We start from the raw sequence: 15,838 nt of genomic DNA, 5'->3' as shown, positions 1-15,838 counted from the left end.
TTGCAGATTGTATTTGCTCTGCTCTCTCAGTGCTGAGTCCTTGCACTGAGACTCCTCATCTACAGAGAGTAGCAGCAGCACCGGAGTTGGTATTCAGCAGGTTCTGACCAGTTCTGGAGAACCGGTAGCAGAAATTTTGAGTAGTTCGGAGAACCGGCAAATGCCACCTCTACTGGCCCCGCCCCCATCTATTCTCCGCCTCCCAAGTCCCAGCTGAATGGCTGGGTCTTCCGTGGTTGCCCTGCACAGGAGAACAGAGCTGGAAAGCAGGTTAGTGGGGTGGGGAGGGAATGCGGATTTTGCAGTAACCTTCCCCTGCCACGCACACCAAGCCACTCCATGCCCATCAAGCCACGATCACAGAACCGGTAGTGAGAAATTTTGAATCCCACCACTGAGCAGCACCAGCTGGTTCTCCTGGTTGCTGGACAGCACAACTTCCTCATCCTGCAGAAACTCAAGCAGCAGTTCATCCAGGAACTCTAGAAATGGTGCTCATTATTGATTTCCTCAACAGAGGCCGAGCTGGCCACGAAACTTGGTAGAATGTATATTAAATATGGGATAACACATGTTGAAATTTTAACATCTTCAAAGTCTGATAGAAAAAAGGACGGTGGTTTGTGCTTGACGGTATGTCACAAAATAAGAGGAAATGACTGTGTCAGGCTACAGAACTTTTCCCATTCAATCAACTAGAATGAACTTCTGAAAACATATCAAAACGTATCAAAAAGGAATCCTTTATTGAGATGAGACAATTCATGTAGGGGTTAAAAGCAGCGTCTAAGGTCTCTCAGGCATGCAGAGGTAGATAAGGGAATTTAAAACCCCTCCCCTTATCTTGATGTGTATTTAGAGAAGCAAAGAGCCAACATGTTAATCCCCCCCCACCCCCTTTTTAGAACAATCTTTTTCAGAGTTTCTCAGGACACATCTCATTGTGGAATTTTTATGGTCTCTTTATCTCCTGGCTGTCTCTCTCAGAGGTGATAGGTTCCGGCCATCTGGGTTTCATCTCTCCACTGTATCATGTGTAGGTTATACAAATTCGATATGAGATTAAATATATTCAGGTTACATCAAGAAGGATTTCTTTATCAGTCTCCCCCAACTTTTCTTCTTCCATTGAAGAAATGACAGATTCACGGATCTGACATACTGTGTAAAGAGTATGTTTTGTTATAGGAACTAAAAGTTGGGAAGCCTAGCGGGAACACCCCAGAAAGCTAAAGGTGTCCCTAAAGTATTATTGTGGTAGAAAAAGAAGGGGCGTAATCAAGATTTTGTGGGGTATAATGAATACAAAATGGAATGAAAGTGATTCAGTCTGATAGAGTAAATAAACAGGAATCAAACTGCAAAGCAAATATATGAAGAAAAAGTGAGTGGTTCATAAGGAAAGCAGAGTTGGAGTCAAGGTTGGATTACATGAGAGTCTAAAGAGATGAGACACTACTGTTGTGTAAATGCACAGCAGACTATGGAGTTGGTAAAACCAAAATTGGCTTGCAAGGATAGAAAGATACAGAGACTGAGGGAAGGTGATTCAAAATCATTCTAGTGTTTCCTTTGTATTTCTTTCCTCATGGCTTCAATTTAATTAAGGTACAATTCTTTACTCATTTGCTCATTTGAAGAAGCCTCTTGGATGATAAATGAAATGTCTTCAAAGAAAAATCAGAAAACCTAGTTGCCCCTTGAAAATAAGGACCGTTGGGACAACCATGACCTGGATGACTGAGAATCTCTTCATGGTCATTAGATATGATCTCGGAGTTGCAGTTACCTGAACGAGTGATTGACTTTAGAAGTCAATAAACTTCTAAAATTTATTTCCCAATTAGAACACTTACTGTTCTGTAATATTCCCCGTTGGTCCTTGGAGTAACCATTTTGGGATGTGAGCATTATTCCAGTTTGGGGGTACTGGACCTTGGTGTTCCAACCACATGAATGCCCAGGTCTAGTTCCCTGTTGAATAATCTATAAAATGGCTTAACTCAGCATTGGATCCTTACTTCCATCACCATGATGCATTTCAACTACATAATCCTCACTTTTGGACTTCTCATTTTTGCCTTTCAGGATGCCGTTTCTCAAGGTAGGTAGATAAGATCTTCTTTTCTCTGCACTACTACATACAATCTCCTTGCAACCACCCCTTTCTCTTCCGAGCCATGAGTAAGGACAGATTTGATGATGGAGGTGCCCCCAGAAGATTATATTGCTTTTAGGAAGCTGTTTTCTGGAATGAATCATCCAAGACACACAGAATAAAAGTCTCTTTTCTGCAATATTTCAGTCACCTCTATAGCAATAGCACTTAGCACTTATATACCACCCCACAATACTTTAGCAGCATTCTCTGAACTCTTTACAGAGTCAGCAATTTGCCCCCAACAATATACGTCCTCATTTTACCAACCTCAGACGGATGGAAATGTGAGTGAAGGTAGAGTTCAATCAACACCATCCTTCTTAGTTCAGTGGTAACCATTATGGAATGTGAGCATTTTAAGGAGTTGGAGAACCTGACATCGTATAAAAAGACACAACTAAAAACTATGAAGAAGACATTATTCCAAAAGCTACTATAAAACAACATATGAATTTTCCCACCCTAAGCAGACATGACAAAGGTTTAAGTCTGGGTGAAGAAGGTACACATGAAATCTTTGGAAGAGGCCAATCCCACTCCCAAATTCCAGGTGTCCCTCCCCTCAGTGTTGAATGTCCAGCTCCTGAAGAGGCTTTGACTTCAGTCTGCTAGAGCAGTGATCCCCAACCTTTCTTATGCCGCAGCCCGGTATCCCCAACCTTTTTTATGTAGTACCGGTACCGGCATTAGCTGGGCGCCGCCATCTTTTTTGATGAAAAGTGCTTCCGGTGACCTCACCGGAAGCACTTTTTCATCAAAAAAGATGGCAGCAGCGCTTCGTGAGCTTTTCCAGGTAGAAATGGCTTTCTACCCGGAAAAGCTCACCGGAAGCACTTTTTCATCAAAAAAAGATGGCGGTGCCCAGCAAACCAGCGGCCCGGTAGGACTTGTTCCATGGACCGGTCCCGGTCCGCGGACCGGTGGTTGGGGACCCCTGTGCTAGAGTACAATCCTTAACCCTCTAGCAAATGGCAGGAAAGCTCCCCCTAACCATTTTCTCAGTCCACCTCAAAAGGCTGGAATCACAGCAATTGGGGGGGGGGGCTGGTAGCTCTTCTTCGGGGTGCAGGAGCTTGCATTGTCCAGGGTGCATCTCAGTGGCTTGAAGGGCTTCCAACAGCTATTGGCAAAGACTCAAAATGCAGTGTTCTCACTAAGGTTGGGAAGGCAATGTATTTTCACTTCCTCTGGAGTTTCGGGAGGATTTGTCTTTATCTTCTTTTCGAATAGATTCTGAAATATTTGGAGTCATGCAAACAACTTCAGGGTTTCCTTAAGAAGGACAATCTGTCTTATTTTGTTCTTTTCTGTTTCCCCTGTATCTCCAGAGATATGTAATCTTCCCCCAATCACAGGAAAGTGCAAAGCTTCGCTCCTTCGTTTTTATTTCAACGCAACAACTGGGAATTGTGGGGGATTCATTTATGGTGGATGTGGAGGAAATAAAAACAACTTCTACAGTATGGCTCAATGCAGAGCTACATGTCAACGTTCTGGTAAGGAAGAAATTTCAAGCTTTGCCTCGGCACACCATTAAAACAAATGGCATGTTAGTCTTGTCCATCAATCAATGATCTGAAAACTCTTAATCCTAAATTTAATTTAATCACAGTTCTGCAATCCAGGCCCTGGAGTAGTGAGGAGTTTATCAATGGATGCAAACTGCAAAATTGGGAAATCTTTTAAAATAGTAAAAATGCAAAAAGATATTTCTTAAAGACGTGACATACAGCAAGCTTTCTTGTTTTTACTGTTTTTTTTATAAAGAGTTGTGTGAGTATTTATAAAGGGGATCACCTTAGAATTGAGTAAAATATGATAGAATCAAAAGAAATTATATATTTCTCACAGGAAATTTTTGACCTGTAACACATGTAATGCCTGGAGATGCTTTTGTTTATCCATACAGCCTTGCAATAATGCTCCATGAAGGAAATTGTATTATATGCCATTAAAATGTATATATTTTAATGTTTTCTGGAAAAATGCTGCTACATTGCACCTAACCATCGATGAAGTTTGCTGCAGTGTTGAAGTGAGACTTCCATCTGTGTGGATCTGGCTGTAGACTGGGACTTTTTTCCGCTACTTAATCTTTTAAATGCCATTAAAATATGCCATTAAAATGTATATATTTTAATGTTTTCTGGAAAAATGCTGCTACATTGCACCTAACCATCGATGAAGTTTGCTGCAGTGTTGAAGTGAGACTTCCATCTGTGTGGATCTGGCTGTAGACTGGGACTTTTTTCCGCTACTTATTCACTTTTGGGAATTTCTCTGGCTCTCTCTCAATCACAGACCTGGCATCTTTTGAGTATAGTGGCATCTCTCCTATCTCATCCTATTTCCTCCACCTGAGCTGTTCTCCTTTGTTTGTGAGGGATCCATAATTCTTGCTATCTATCTAAATTAGAGAGACTTGCTTGGTTCCAGCCTTTCTAGAAAGACAATAAAAATTCAGTTTTGGCAGCACTTCTTTCCTGCTGTGAAGCATGGCATCATATACTGCATCAAGACATCACATTGTGTTGATGCACAAAAAAACATTCAATAAGTTAAATTGCCAATCTTTTATACAACTGAAGGCCATGGAGTTTGGAGAAAAATTTATAGGAATGATATCGGCAATTTACTCAAGTTGAACCGCCAGTGTTTTGGCTCAAAGGGGACAAAACTGAGATATTTAAAATAAACAAAGGAGTGAGACAAGGATGTCCATTGTCACCTCTACTTTTTATCCTCTCATTAGAAATACTATTCACAAATATCAGGGAAGAACAATAAATAAGGGAAACTACAATTAGAAAAGAAGAATACAAAACACAAACATCTGCTGACTATGTAGTGTTATTTTTATAGACGAACCTGGCGAAAGTGGAATTGGTCTATTACTAGAAATTGAAAAATTTGGCAAAGTAGCAGGATTTTAAATAAACAAAAAATAATAATAATCAAAAACCTGATGGATGCCCAGAAAAAAAGATCTAAAGGGAAAATTGGAAATCCGGATAGTCAAAAAGGTAAAGTATCTTGGTATTTGGTTAACAGCAAGATGCTCCTCAATTAAAGAAAATAACTATTATAAATTAATATTAAAAATTTAAAAAAGATCTGGAGACATGGGGAAACTTACAGATCTCACTAATTGGAAAGATTGCCGCAGTTAAAATGATCATATTACTGAAAATATTATATCTGTTTCAAGCTATACCAATAAAATTAGGCAAACCCTTTTTTGAGGAGCTAAATAAGGTAATAGCCAAATTTGTTTGGGCGGGAAAAACACCTAGAATTAAAATGAAATTAATGTAGGATAGAAGAAGTAGAGGTGGCTTTTTTCTGGACTGGGAATTATATTACCAGGTAATATATATAGCAAATGCTATTGTCAGACCCCTCACGTATGCGTTTGTTGTATCCCATAAGTTTTGAATCGTTGTGTTTACATTTATATTAATTTCAAGAAATATCTTCAATTCCTTATTTATCATTTAATTGAATTTAATTGACACTAATAGATATGTACACTGTTATGATAACGCTGCAAAATGTGAGAGAACATGCTTCTCTTTTTGATTTTTTTTTGAAATTTTGAATAAACAAATTTTAAAAAAGAATATTTTTATTAAAGTGACATTACTTGCAACGAGGGTGGCATGGATTCTTATGGGAAGGGAAACGCAAAAGTCATTCTTATTTCCAAAGACATCAGATCAGAGATTCAGGTATGGGGAAAAATTTTTTAAAAAATCATTACACGAAAATACCAATCTGGCTGTCAATGATGGAAGCGGTGATATATCCCAATGCAATGGATTTAAATAAAGTAAGAAAATATAAGGAATTGATTTACCCACAAGGAAGGCTGAAAACAACACAAGAACTAAAACAACAAGGTATAGATATCGACTGTTGGCCTTATCTACAAATTCAGACTGGATATAGAAATGATAAAGAATATGGATTTTATAAAGAGCAGCAACAATTAGATAAAATAATCCAGGGACGGGAAAAGAAGGTGATATCTAAAACATATAACCTACTTTTGAACTTTAAAATGGAGGAAGAAATTGTAAAAGAAACAATGATTGTTTGGGTGAAAAATTTGGGATACAGCATTGAATTAGAATATTGGGGAAAAATGTGGGGGGGAATTATAAACTAACTTTATCAGCAACGTATAAATAAAATATATACAAAATGTTGTATAGGTGGCACCAACCCCCTACCAGTTTGGCAAAGATGTTTCCAACTAGAAAACCAGAATATTGGAAATGCAAAAATAAACATGGCATCTATTTCCACGTGTGGTGGACATGCCCTGAAGCAAAAAAAAAAAAAAAAAACCTGGAATAAGATTAAAAAGTGGATAGAGGAAATTACAAAACAAAAAATTGAATTTAGACTGGAATTGTTTCTATTGGGACTTATACAGTGAGATTATACTAAGACCAACAAATATATCATCCTACGCATAACAACAGCGGCCAGAATAGTGTATGCACAGCAGTGGTGGTATTCCGCCAGTTCACACCAGATTCGGCAAACTGGTAGCAAGAATTTGGCGTGGGTTGCCGAACCGGTAGTAAGTTGTGGCTGGCCACGCCCCCCACCCGGTTGCCCTCCCACCCAATGCTCACTCACCCTGCCTGTCTGCCTGATATTCGCCTAAGGTATTTCTTTTTTTCCCTTCCGACAATCAGCTGTAGATAAGATCAGCTGTGCCGGAATTTCCCTTGCCGAGGCCCAGGAAGGTAAAAAATGAAGGGAGAAGCTCAGGCACCCCTCCTTTTTTGCCTTCCAGAGCCCCAGAGGAGCTTTAGGGGAGCAAAAACGCCCCCCCCCGAGGCTCCTCTGAGGCTAGGAAGCTCCCAAAATGGAGCTTGGAGGGGTGCTGCGTGCCCCTCCCATGCTCTGTTCCTTTTCTTCCAGAGCCCCAGAGGAGCCTTAGGGGAACAAAAGCGACCCCCCTGAGAGGCTCCTATGTGGCTAGGAAGCTCCCCAAAATGCGTGGGGGCTGCAAAAAAGCCACGCCCACCCAGTCACATGGCCACGTCCACCAAGCCACGCCCACAGAACCGGTAGTAAAAGTTTTTGAATCCCATCACTGATGCACAGCACTGGAAACAGGGTAATATACCATCTGAGGGGACTGTGATAAGAAAGATTTTGGACTGTGCAGAGATGGACAGGCTGACCTTAGAGTTAAAAGATAAAGGCGAATCAGACAGTGGTGGTATTCAATTTTTCCCCCTACCAGTTCTGAGGGCGTGGCTTTGTGGGGGAGGGTCATATGACTGAGTGGGTGTGCCCACTCAGTCACTTGAATCTCCACCATGCCACGCCCACAGAACCCGGTAGGAAAAAATATTGAATTTCTATCTATCTACCTATTTTCTGCCCAGGCAGGCCTGGCCTAATCTGTCAAAGACCTATTGAGCAAGGAAAGGTTCGGCTGTACATGCCTGCAGGGAGAAGATTTAAACCATGCCAGGACTACCTTCTGTTGCTTGAAACCAACTTTGACATCTGGATTTGCACTTTGTTTAGTCTTGCTCTTGACTCCTGCTCTGTTTTCAACCTCAGAGTGTTCCTGACTAAGTCTTTGACTCTTCCCTTGGTACTTTTGACAACATTGTGTGTTTTCTGATTATGGACTCTCTATCTTGAATTATGTCTACTCCTTATCCTACAAGCTGTAATGAACATACGTGGTCTTTCTCTTGCTTCCCATTTCCTCTTCTGTCACCTCTCCTGCCCATCAGCTGTCATTTCACCAGAAAAACATCCTGATGCCTTCACAAATCTCTAAATGCTCTACTCCAACCGTTCCTTCCAAAGTGCATGTTCTCCTCCCCAGCATCTCTGCAAGCCTTGTTCCCAAGTGTCTGCATCACACTGCATTTTGACTTGCAGTTGCATGGGGGGTTACTGTAGAAGCAGTGGTGGCGCAGTGATTAGAATGCGGTATTGTAGATAACTCTGCCCAAAGCCTGGAGTTTGATTTTAAGAAACTCAAGATTGACTTAGCCTTCCATCCTTCCAAGGTCAATAAAATGAAAACCGAGATTGTTGGGGGCAATAGGCTGATATTGTAAGCTGCTCAGAGAGTACTGTGTAAAGCACTATCAAGTGGTATATAAGTCTAAGTGCTAGTGCTACTGTATTCCTTTCACTGAAACCAGGACAGGAAAAAATGTAGTCTCACAATTCAGAAAAGAAAAGAGGGGTAAGCTATAGACCTGTCAATTTAGTATCTATACTGAGCAAGGAACTAGAAAGGTTTGAAACAATATGTGTCTGAGTAATTAATAAATGTACTATAACTAAAAGTCAGCATGGGTCTGTCAAGAGCATATTATATCACAGGGCTGTCAAACTCCCGGCCCAGATACGTCATATGCTGGCCAAGCCCACGTCTGGTTCAGCAAAGGGGGAAAAAGTCCCCATATGTCACGTGACACCGCCGTTATGACCTGAGTTTGACACCCCTGTTATATCAGATTAACCTTTTATTTTTGGGGGACCACAGATAGTTTGTGCCATAATCTTTCAGTTTTGATACTTCGTGGTTTTCTCTAATTCATCTTTTGTTTTACTATCCCCTAGTAGAGTAGTGATCCTTTTTGGGATCCTGGGCCAAAAATTGTGTGCGCACTTGCACACTCACGCTCGCGTGCCAGTACCCAGAAGTCTTGAGGAAGGCTTCTGCAGGCTTTGCAGGCCGAAAACTAGCCCCATTTCATCACTTCTGGTATTTTTGGAAAAACAGAAAGTGACAAAATGGGGCTAGTTTTCAGCTTGCAAAGCCTGCAGAAGGTTTCCTCAAAACTTTGGGAGGCTGAAAAAGGCCTCAAACCTGCCAAAAATCAGCTGTGAAGCGCACACATGCACAGTGAGGTAAATTTACCTGCAGCTCATGTGCTGGCACAAATGTTTCTGCATGCCCCCTGTGGCATGCGTGCGATAGGTTCCCCTTCATGGGCCTAGTACACAACAGTTATCCAGTTTTCTTCTTTTTAACCACAGTTATCTCTCATGCATTATGAACTTATGAGCGAAGATGTTAATAGTTGATATTCGAAAATCCCACAGTATTTTAACCTGCCTATTTTCAACTACTTTTTCAACTATATTGTTAAATGGGCGCAGATGAGGAAGGAGCAGACCCAGTATTGTAGAGAACTCTTTATTTACAAGCTGATTCAAAAAAGTGACAATTGCGGCCAGGACCGGCTTTTTATAGCCGGCGTTGTCCAATACTTCAGCCACTGACAGATCTCCAATTTTCGCACCAGTGGCTGAAACTAATAAGTGGAGTCTGACATGAGACTCCACTTTGCATATGACGTGGTGCATGTAGACATAGCGTAATGCATATTTAACATATATGTTCTCACCAGTTTTTCATTACTGGCACGTGATAATTTACACATATGTTGCAATGAATCATTCTGGCAACTGCGTTATGTCATTGTTTATAATAAGTTTGTGTGGTCTTCATGCAGGAGGGTATGATCTACGGTTTCTTCTGTTTCTCTGCACAACCTGCACTTTGAATCATTTGATAATTTTTCAGTTGTGGCCTTGATTGCGTTGTTTTGAAAAGCTTATTCTTATGCAGCCAAAATCAAGTCTTTAGTTGTTGTTGATGTTGTTGTTTTAATGTTCCTGTTGGAAGCCATTGCCAGGGTTTATCTTTATCCACTTTTTCCCTTGATCTTTTGTACAAACTGATCTTGCTATGTGCTTTTCCTTGCCAGCATTGTTATTTTTTTAAATCACATTATTTCAATGTTCATGTTTTGTTTCCTGTACATCTACTAAGTTTCCATTTTTTACTTGCACCAATGCTTTTCTTGGCTGTCCTTTGCATAAATTCAACATATATTGAATTTTTTAAAAATGAAAAATAAACAGGCAAAGACCGTTTATTTTACTTGAGGTATATCTCTACCTCCATTTCTGCAGGACAAATATAACCTTTAAGAATCACTCTAGAAGGATAGAATGCACAATGAACTGTCCTCCGTTTTCTTATTATGATTATTATGTTTATGGCACTTAATCCACCTTTCAAGTCCTTCTCCAGGAGCTGGGCTAGGCAGTTATTGTTGCTTGATATTTTCATTTCTGCATTTCAAAAAAGAGATGTAACAGAGCTTTAGTTTCCAATACCCGTTTTCCTTTTAGAAAAACCGAGGAATTGCAAATTACGGGCCAGGAAAGGAAAATGCAAGGGTAAAATTCCTCGCTATTATTATGATGTCTTCAACAAGAGATGCCAATTGTTTATTTACAGTGGCTGTGGAGGAAATGCAAACAATTTTCAGACGTTCGACGAATGCAACAAGGCCTGTGATGCGTTTGGTACGTTGAAACAATTTTATATTCCCCTGCCCAGAATTAATTAATTAATTGATTATCACAATATAAAAAAGAGGTTGAGACTCTAGAAAGAGTGTGGAGAAGATAATTAGGGTCCTGGAGCAGGGGTGGGATTCTACAGGCTCGCACCTATTCGCTAGAACCGGTTGTTAACCTTCTAAGCAGTTCGGAGAACCGGTTGTTAGAAGAAATTACTGGCCTAATCCTGTAAGGAAGGCAGGAAGGAAACATTCTGGCGTTGCTTACAGAAACTGCCTCTCCGTTAACCCTTATTACATTCTTGGCAGGACTAGATTTCCTGTCTCAGGAACTTCTCTGGAGTTTTTTCCCCCTTCTTTGCTGGTACTTTGCTTGTGTGGAGTGACCATTCAAAGTTACAATGGCACTGAAAAAAGTGACTTATGACCATTTTTCACACTTACGACTGTTGCAGCATCCCCACAGTCATGAGAGGCCAGGCAAGGAGATGCGTGTCTTGATGTGAGTGATATTGAGTTGGCCATGCCCAGCCAATAACATGGCCACCAAGCCACATCCACCCAGTCACATGACCACCAAGCCAGGCCCACCAACTAAGCCACGCCCAAAGAACAGGTTGTTAAAAAATTTGAATCCCACCCCTGGCCTGGAAACTAAAGCATATGAAAAACGGTTGCAAGAATTGGGTATGTCTAGTCTAGTGAAAAGAAGGACTAGGGGTGATACAATCATAGTGTTCCAATATTTGAGGGGCTGCCACAAAAAAGAGGGGGGTCAACCTATTCTCCAGAGTACCAGAAGGCAGGACAAAAACAAAGGATGGAAACTAATCAAGGAGAGAAGCAACTTAGAATTAAGGAGAAATTTCCTGACCATGAGAATAATTAATCAGTGGAACGACTTGCCTTCAGAAGTTGTGGATGTTCCAACTCTGGAGGTTTTTTTTTTAGAAAAGAGATTGGACAACCATTTTTCTGAAAAGGTATATGATTTTCTGCCTGATCAGCAGGTTGGATAGAAGAGCTGCAAGGTCCCTTCCAACTCTATTGTTCTGTTACACAGAGACATGCAGTTGCATTTCTCTTTTTAAAATTATGCATGTGCTTAATACATCTGCAAGGTAAAAATTATACATTTATTAAATACTACAAGATACATTTCATAAGAGTTAACCATTTCATTGTTGTTGGAAATATAATTCAGGAACTGAAATATTAAATATATGGTCTGGGCTTGCCATGCTCTTCCTGGATTTTAAATTAGCCCTTTAATGTCAAAGCAGCAAGGAAAGCAACCACTGAGAAATTTGATATCATTTCCTTGAATTGTTTTGCTTATGAACTACATTTTTAAATATTTTAAAAATATTATATTTTATGAAATTTACAATAGGCACTATACTATAAATTGCATTTTGAGGTCATTGTGTTAAAATGTGCAGTTTGCTACTATAGATTTTCCACACCTTTTGAAAGTTCAAAGATCTTTCCTCCTGTTGTCTTCAGCAAAGCATTTGGGCTCAGTTAGCTGAAAATTTTGAGGGTTGCAGTTCTAAGATACCTGGAGACCTTAGGGTTTAAAAATATCACAGTATAGATTCAGGGGTGGGATTCAATTTTTTTAACAACCTGTTCTGTGGGCGTGGCTTAGTTGGTGGGTGTGACTTGGTGGTCATGTGACTGGGTGGGCATGGCCAGCTCAACATCACTCATATCAAAAGGCGGTACTTCTCGCCTGGCGTCTCGTGACAGTGGGAATGCTGCAATGGTCATAAGTCACTTTTTTCAGTGTCACTGAATCTTTGAATGGTCACTAAATGAACTGTTGTAAGTCAAGGATTACCTGTACAAAAATACAAAAAGCTTCTTTGCTTGCAAAAAGCTGCCATAAATACCAATCATTAGATTTAAATACCTGCAAGCTGGAGTTACAAATCAGGCAAGGTGCCAGAGCACCTTGAGGAATTAAAATAGTTAAAATGTAATGATAAATATCAGCAGCCAGCTCTTGTTCATAAAGTGAAACCCTTTAGCAGAGAGGTCGTTTAAGCCAGTGGTCCCCAACCTTTTTTGTACCAGGGACCGGTTTCAAGCAGAAACATTTTTTCAAGGACCGGGGGGGCGGGGGAGGAGAGAGAATCCGAGTTTGGTAGTTTGCTTACAGACGTTTCATTACCTGACTAGGTAACATCTGATGTTGTTACCTAGTCGGGTAATAAAACGTCTGCCAACAAACCACCAAGTTCAGGGAGCGCCTCGGCCCTGCCTCCCTCAGCCCCATCCCTCAGGTGTCTCCCTCCCTCAGGTGTCTGCCTCGTTCCTCTCTCAGTCACTCTATCGCTCCTCCAGCAGCCCAGGAAGAAACTGCTTCAAAGAAGCCGGGGTGGGGTGGCTTTTCCTGTCGCCGCAGCTTCCCGGGCGCCCGTTTCACCCCACCCGCCCGCCCGCCCGCCGCGCGTTCAATCCACAGTGCTGCGTTCTGCCTGCCTGCCTGCCTTCTTCGTTTCGGAGCAGCTTCGGCTGATAAAAGAGGCGAATAGTTATTATTCTCAGCCGAAGCTGCTCCCAAACAACCAGACAGGCAGGCAGGCAGAACGGAGCACTGTGGATTGAACCGCGAGCAAGCGGGCGGGCGGGGTGGGGGTGAAACGGGCGCTTCGGGGAAGCTGCGGCGACAGGAAAAGCCACCCCCCCCCGGCTTCTTTGAAGCAGTTTCTTCCTGGGCTGGTGGAGGAGCGAGAGAGCGACTGAGAGAGCTGAGCCAGAGAGCAGGACAGGCTTCGGTTGCTTCCTCCCTCCCCTTCTTTCATTTGTGTCCTTGATCCCCGATCCCAGCAGCATTCACCGAAGGCGAAGAAAGCCGCCATTTTTTAAAATTTTATTTTCTTTGCGGCCCGGTAAAGAGTGCTCCACGCCCCGGTACCGGTCCGTGGCCCGGTGGTTGAGGACCCTTGGTTTAAGCTCTCCAGAAAAAGCATACACAGAATAAGTAATCCTTAGATCCATTTGCACCACTTAAAGATACCAGCTGGTCTGACTCACCTCACAAGATATCCTAAGGAAATCATCCAGATTTAAGGAAAGGTCATATGTCACCCAGAAAGACAGTAAAAAAATCAGTGCAAAGCTTTCATCCTGCCTCTTGGAAGTACACCCCAAATGGACAGTGCCAGATACCACGAAAGCAGTGAAGGAAGACACCCTCCCCTCCCCAGATAGAAAAAGAAACCGTGAGGCAGGAAAAAAATCAAACACAATACAAATAATTAAATCACAACAGTAGCTGTTGCTTGTTGAAGCTGAATAGGGAAAATTATCGCATCAATAAACATAGGATTAAACGTCACCAAGCACAGAATTAACCTTCATCAAAAACCAGTTTTAGACCAAAACTCAGAAAGAGTATGTAAACTCACTTTTAAATGTCAATCTTTCTGGCTAGCCAAGAAATCTTACTGAATGTCACTCATCTTGGTTCCCTGTCATTAAGAGCTTCTTTTTGATAGCTCTGCTTCATTATTCAATTATTTCTTCAAAGTACTGATTGTCCAGGGAAGTATTTCCTCCCAAGAGCAGTGTAAAAATTTTAAAACAACCCTTCCCCTTTTAGAAAGTCAAGCCCCAGAAGCTCTGGAGACAGGAAGTCTAGGTGTACTGGCAAGAATGTAATAAGGGTGGAAAAAAACAAAAGGAGATTGCTGCTAACTACTGGTTCTCCGAACTGCTTAGAAAGTTAACAAGGGATTCTATAGAACCGGGCAGAACCGGTAGAATCCCACCCCTGTATAGATTGAATTTATTATCAGGAAGAGGTGCCCGTTGAGGAATATAAGTGAGAACCCCTTATTTTCTAGATCTGTAATTTTTAGAATACCCTTTGGGAACTCTCAAACAATAGCTTCATGAGAGTTGCAGGTAATCACTAATTGCTCATCTTCTCAAAGTCAGAGAGAGAAGCTTATTTTTCTAGTTTCCTATACTATGTTCTACTCTCTCTTAATCTCTCTCTTTTAGTGTCTGTCTCTCTTTCCCTTTCTCTCTCTTAGTCTCTCTCTCTCTCTCTCTCCCCCCTCCTCTCTCAACCACACACACATCTTTGTGGCATATATATTTTAACACGCAGTTGAGAGGCCAAATGAAGGTAGCGGTAGTTTGGGTTTGGGACAGGCAAGTGCTGATTGAATGCCAGTTCTGTTCAACCTCTTTAGATTTGTAAAATGCAAACATCTTCATGCTTACGATCCTCCCAATGTCTTTAAACAGTCAGAAGAGATGTGGTTAATCTGAACTTTTTTTAAAAAAATTGGGAAGAATTGGAAGATGGCAAGGATAAACACCTAGAAGTGTCCTTAAATAACGCACTTCTTCTTATCCCTACTGTAGGAGATATCGTGAAACCTTTGTCTCCAGGTAAGAGCTCCATTGTGGATTTCATTTGACCTTTAAGATATATGATGGCTTTGGACCTTCTATCACTTGCTTGTAATTTTCCTATGTATGTGCTTCACTTCTTGATATATTTCACATTGGCCTCAAGAAGTTTGGATTTGTCCATAATTGTACGACTTGAATTAACACACAACCCATGCTTCCATTAATTTCCAAGGAGGCACAACTGCTTCCTTTGAGCTTTTTCAGATGGGGAAAAGTGGAAGGTAGGACAACTTCAGAAAACTGTACTGGAAAGATGTTCAAAGAGGACAACTCCAACACCACCCTCTACTTTGCAGCACTAATGTCTGCTCAGAAAAACCAAACTAAGCCCCCTGAGAATGAGATAGAAAACTTGAAAATGTAGAGAACAGATTTATGGATAGTTATCTTTAATGCTTGGTCAACATTGTCAAGAGTCGCTTCTGCAGTTTCCCTTGTTGTATATGGAAGAAAACATTCAAGCTGTTAAATAAAAGCACACTTTTATACACACCCCTCTCTTATTTTCATCTTCCTGAATCTCCCAGAAGCCATGCTAGATACGTGTGACCAACCATTAGATGTTGGACCATGCAAAGAAAACTTTACTCGCTTTTACTACGATCGCACTACCAAGATTTGTAAACCATTCAAGTTTGGTGGGTGCAACGGCAACAGAAACAACTTTTTGAATCAGGAGGATTGCATGCAGGAGTGTAAACTGGTATAGACCGAGGTAAGCGCAAAGAGCTTTTGAAGAATTCCCTGCAGAGTTTCAGCTAGCCTCAGAACTATGCTGCTTGGCTAAGTCATTGTATTGTGATGCTCCTAATGAGGATCCCTTTTCAAGGCCAGTTACCCCACAGGTTCCTACTGTTTTCTCAGTCTGCAGAAG

General features: G+C 41.3%; 1 protein-coding gene across 1 annotated transcript in view; it reads left to right on the top strand.

Annotated features, from left to right (window-relative positions):
- The window catches only part of LOC148130044 (boophilin-H2-like), a 21,781-nt gene extending 6,108 nt beyond the window's left edge, over window positions 1–15,673 (top strand). Inside the window, exons 2-4 of the mRNA XM_087969820.1 lie at window positions 10,358–10,534; window positions 14,914–14,940; window positions 15,441–15,673. Coding sequence (XP_087825946.1) covers window positions 10,358–10,534; window positions 14,914–14,940; window positions 15,441–15,673 — 437 coding nt within the window. The remainder of the gene's footprint in view (window positions 1–10,357; window positions 10,535–14,913; window positions 14,941–15,440) is intronic.
- Window positions 15,674–15,838: the final 165 nt, after the last annotated feature.

The sequence above is a fragment of the Notechis scutatus genome, chromosome 7 (genome assembly GCF_049901735.1).
Source record: "Notechis scutatus isolate UNSWTSFEM ecotype Mainland chromosome 7, rNotScu1.2, whole genome shotgun sequence".
NCBI classification, from domain to species: domain Eukaryota; kingdom Metazoa; phylum Chordata; class Lepidosauria; order Squamata; family Elapidae; genus Notechis; species Notechis scutatus.
This window is presented reverse-complemented; position numbering and strand designations above follow the sequence as displayed.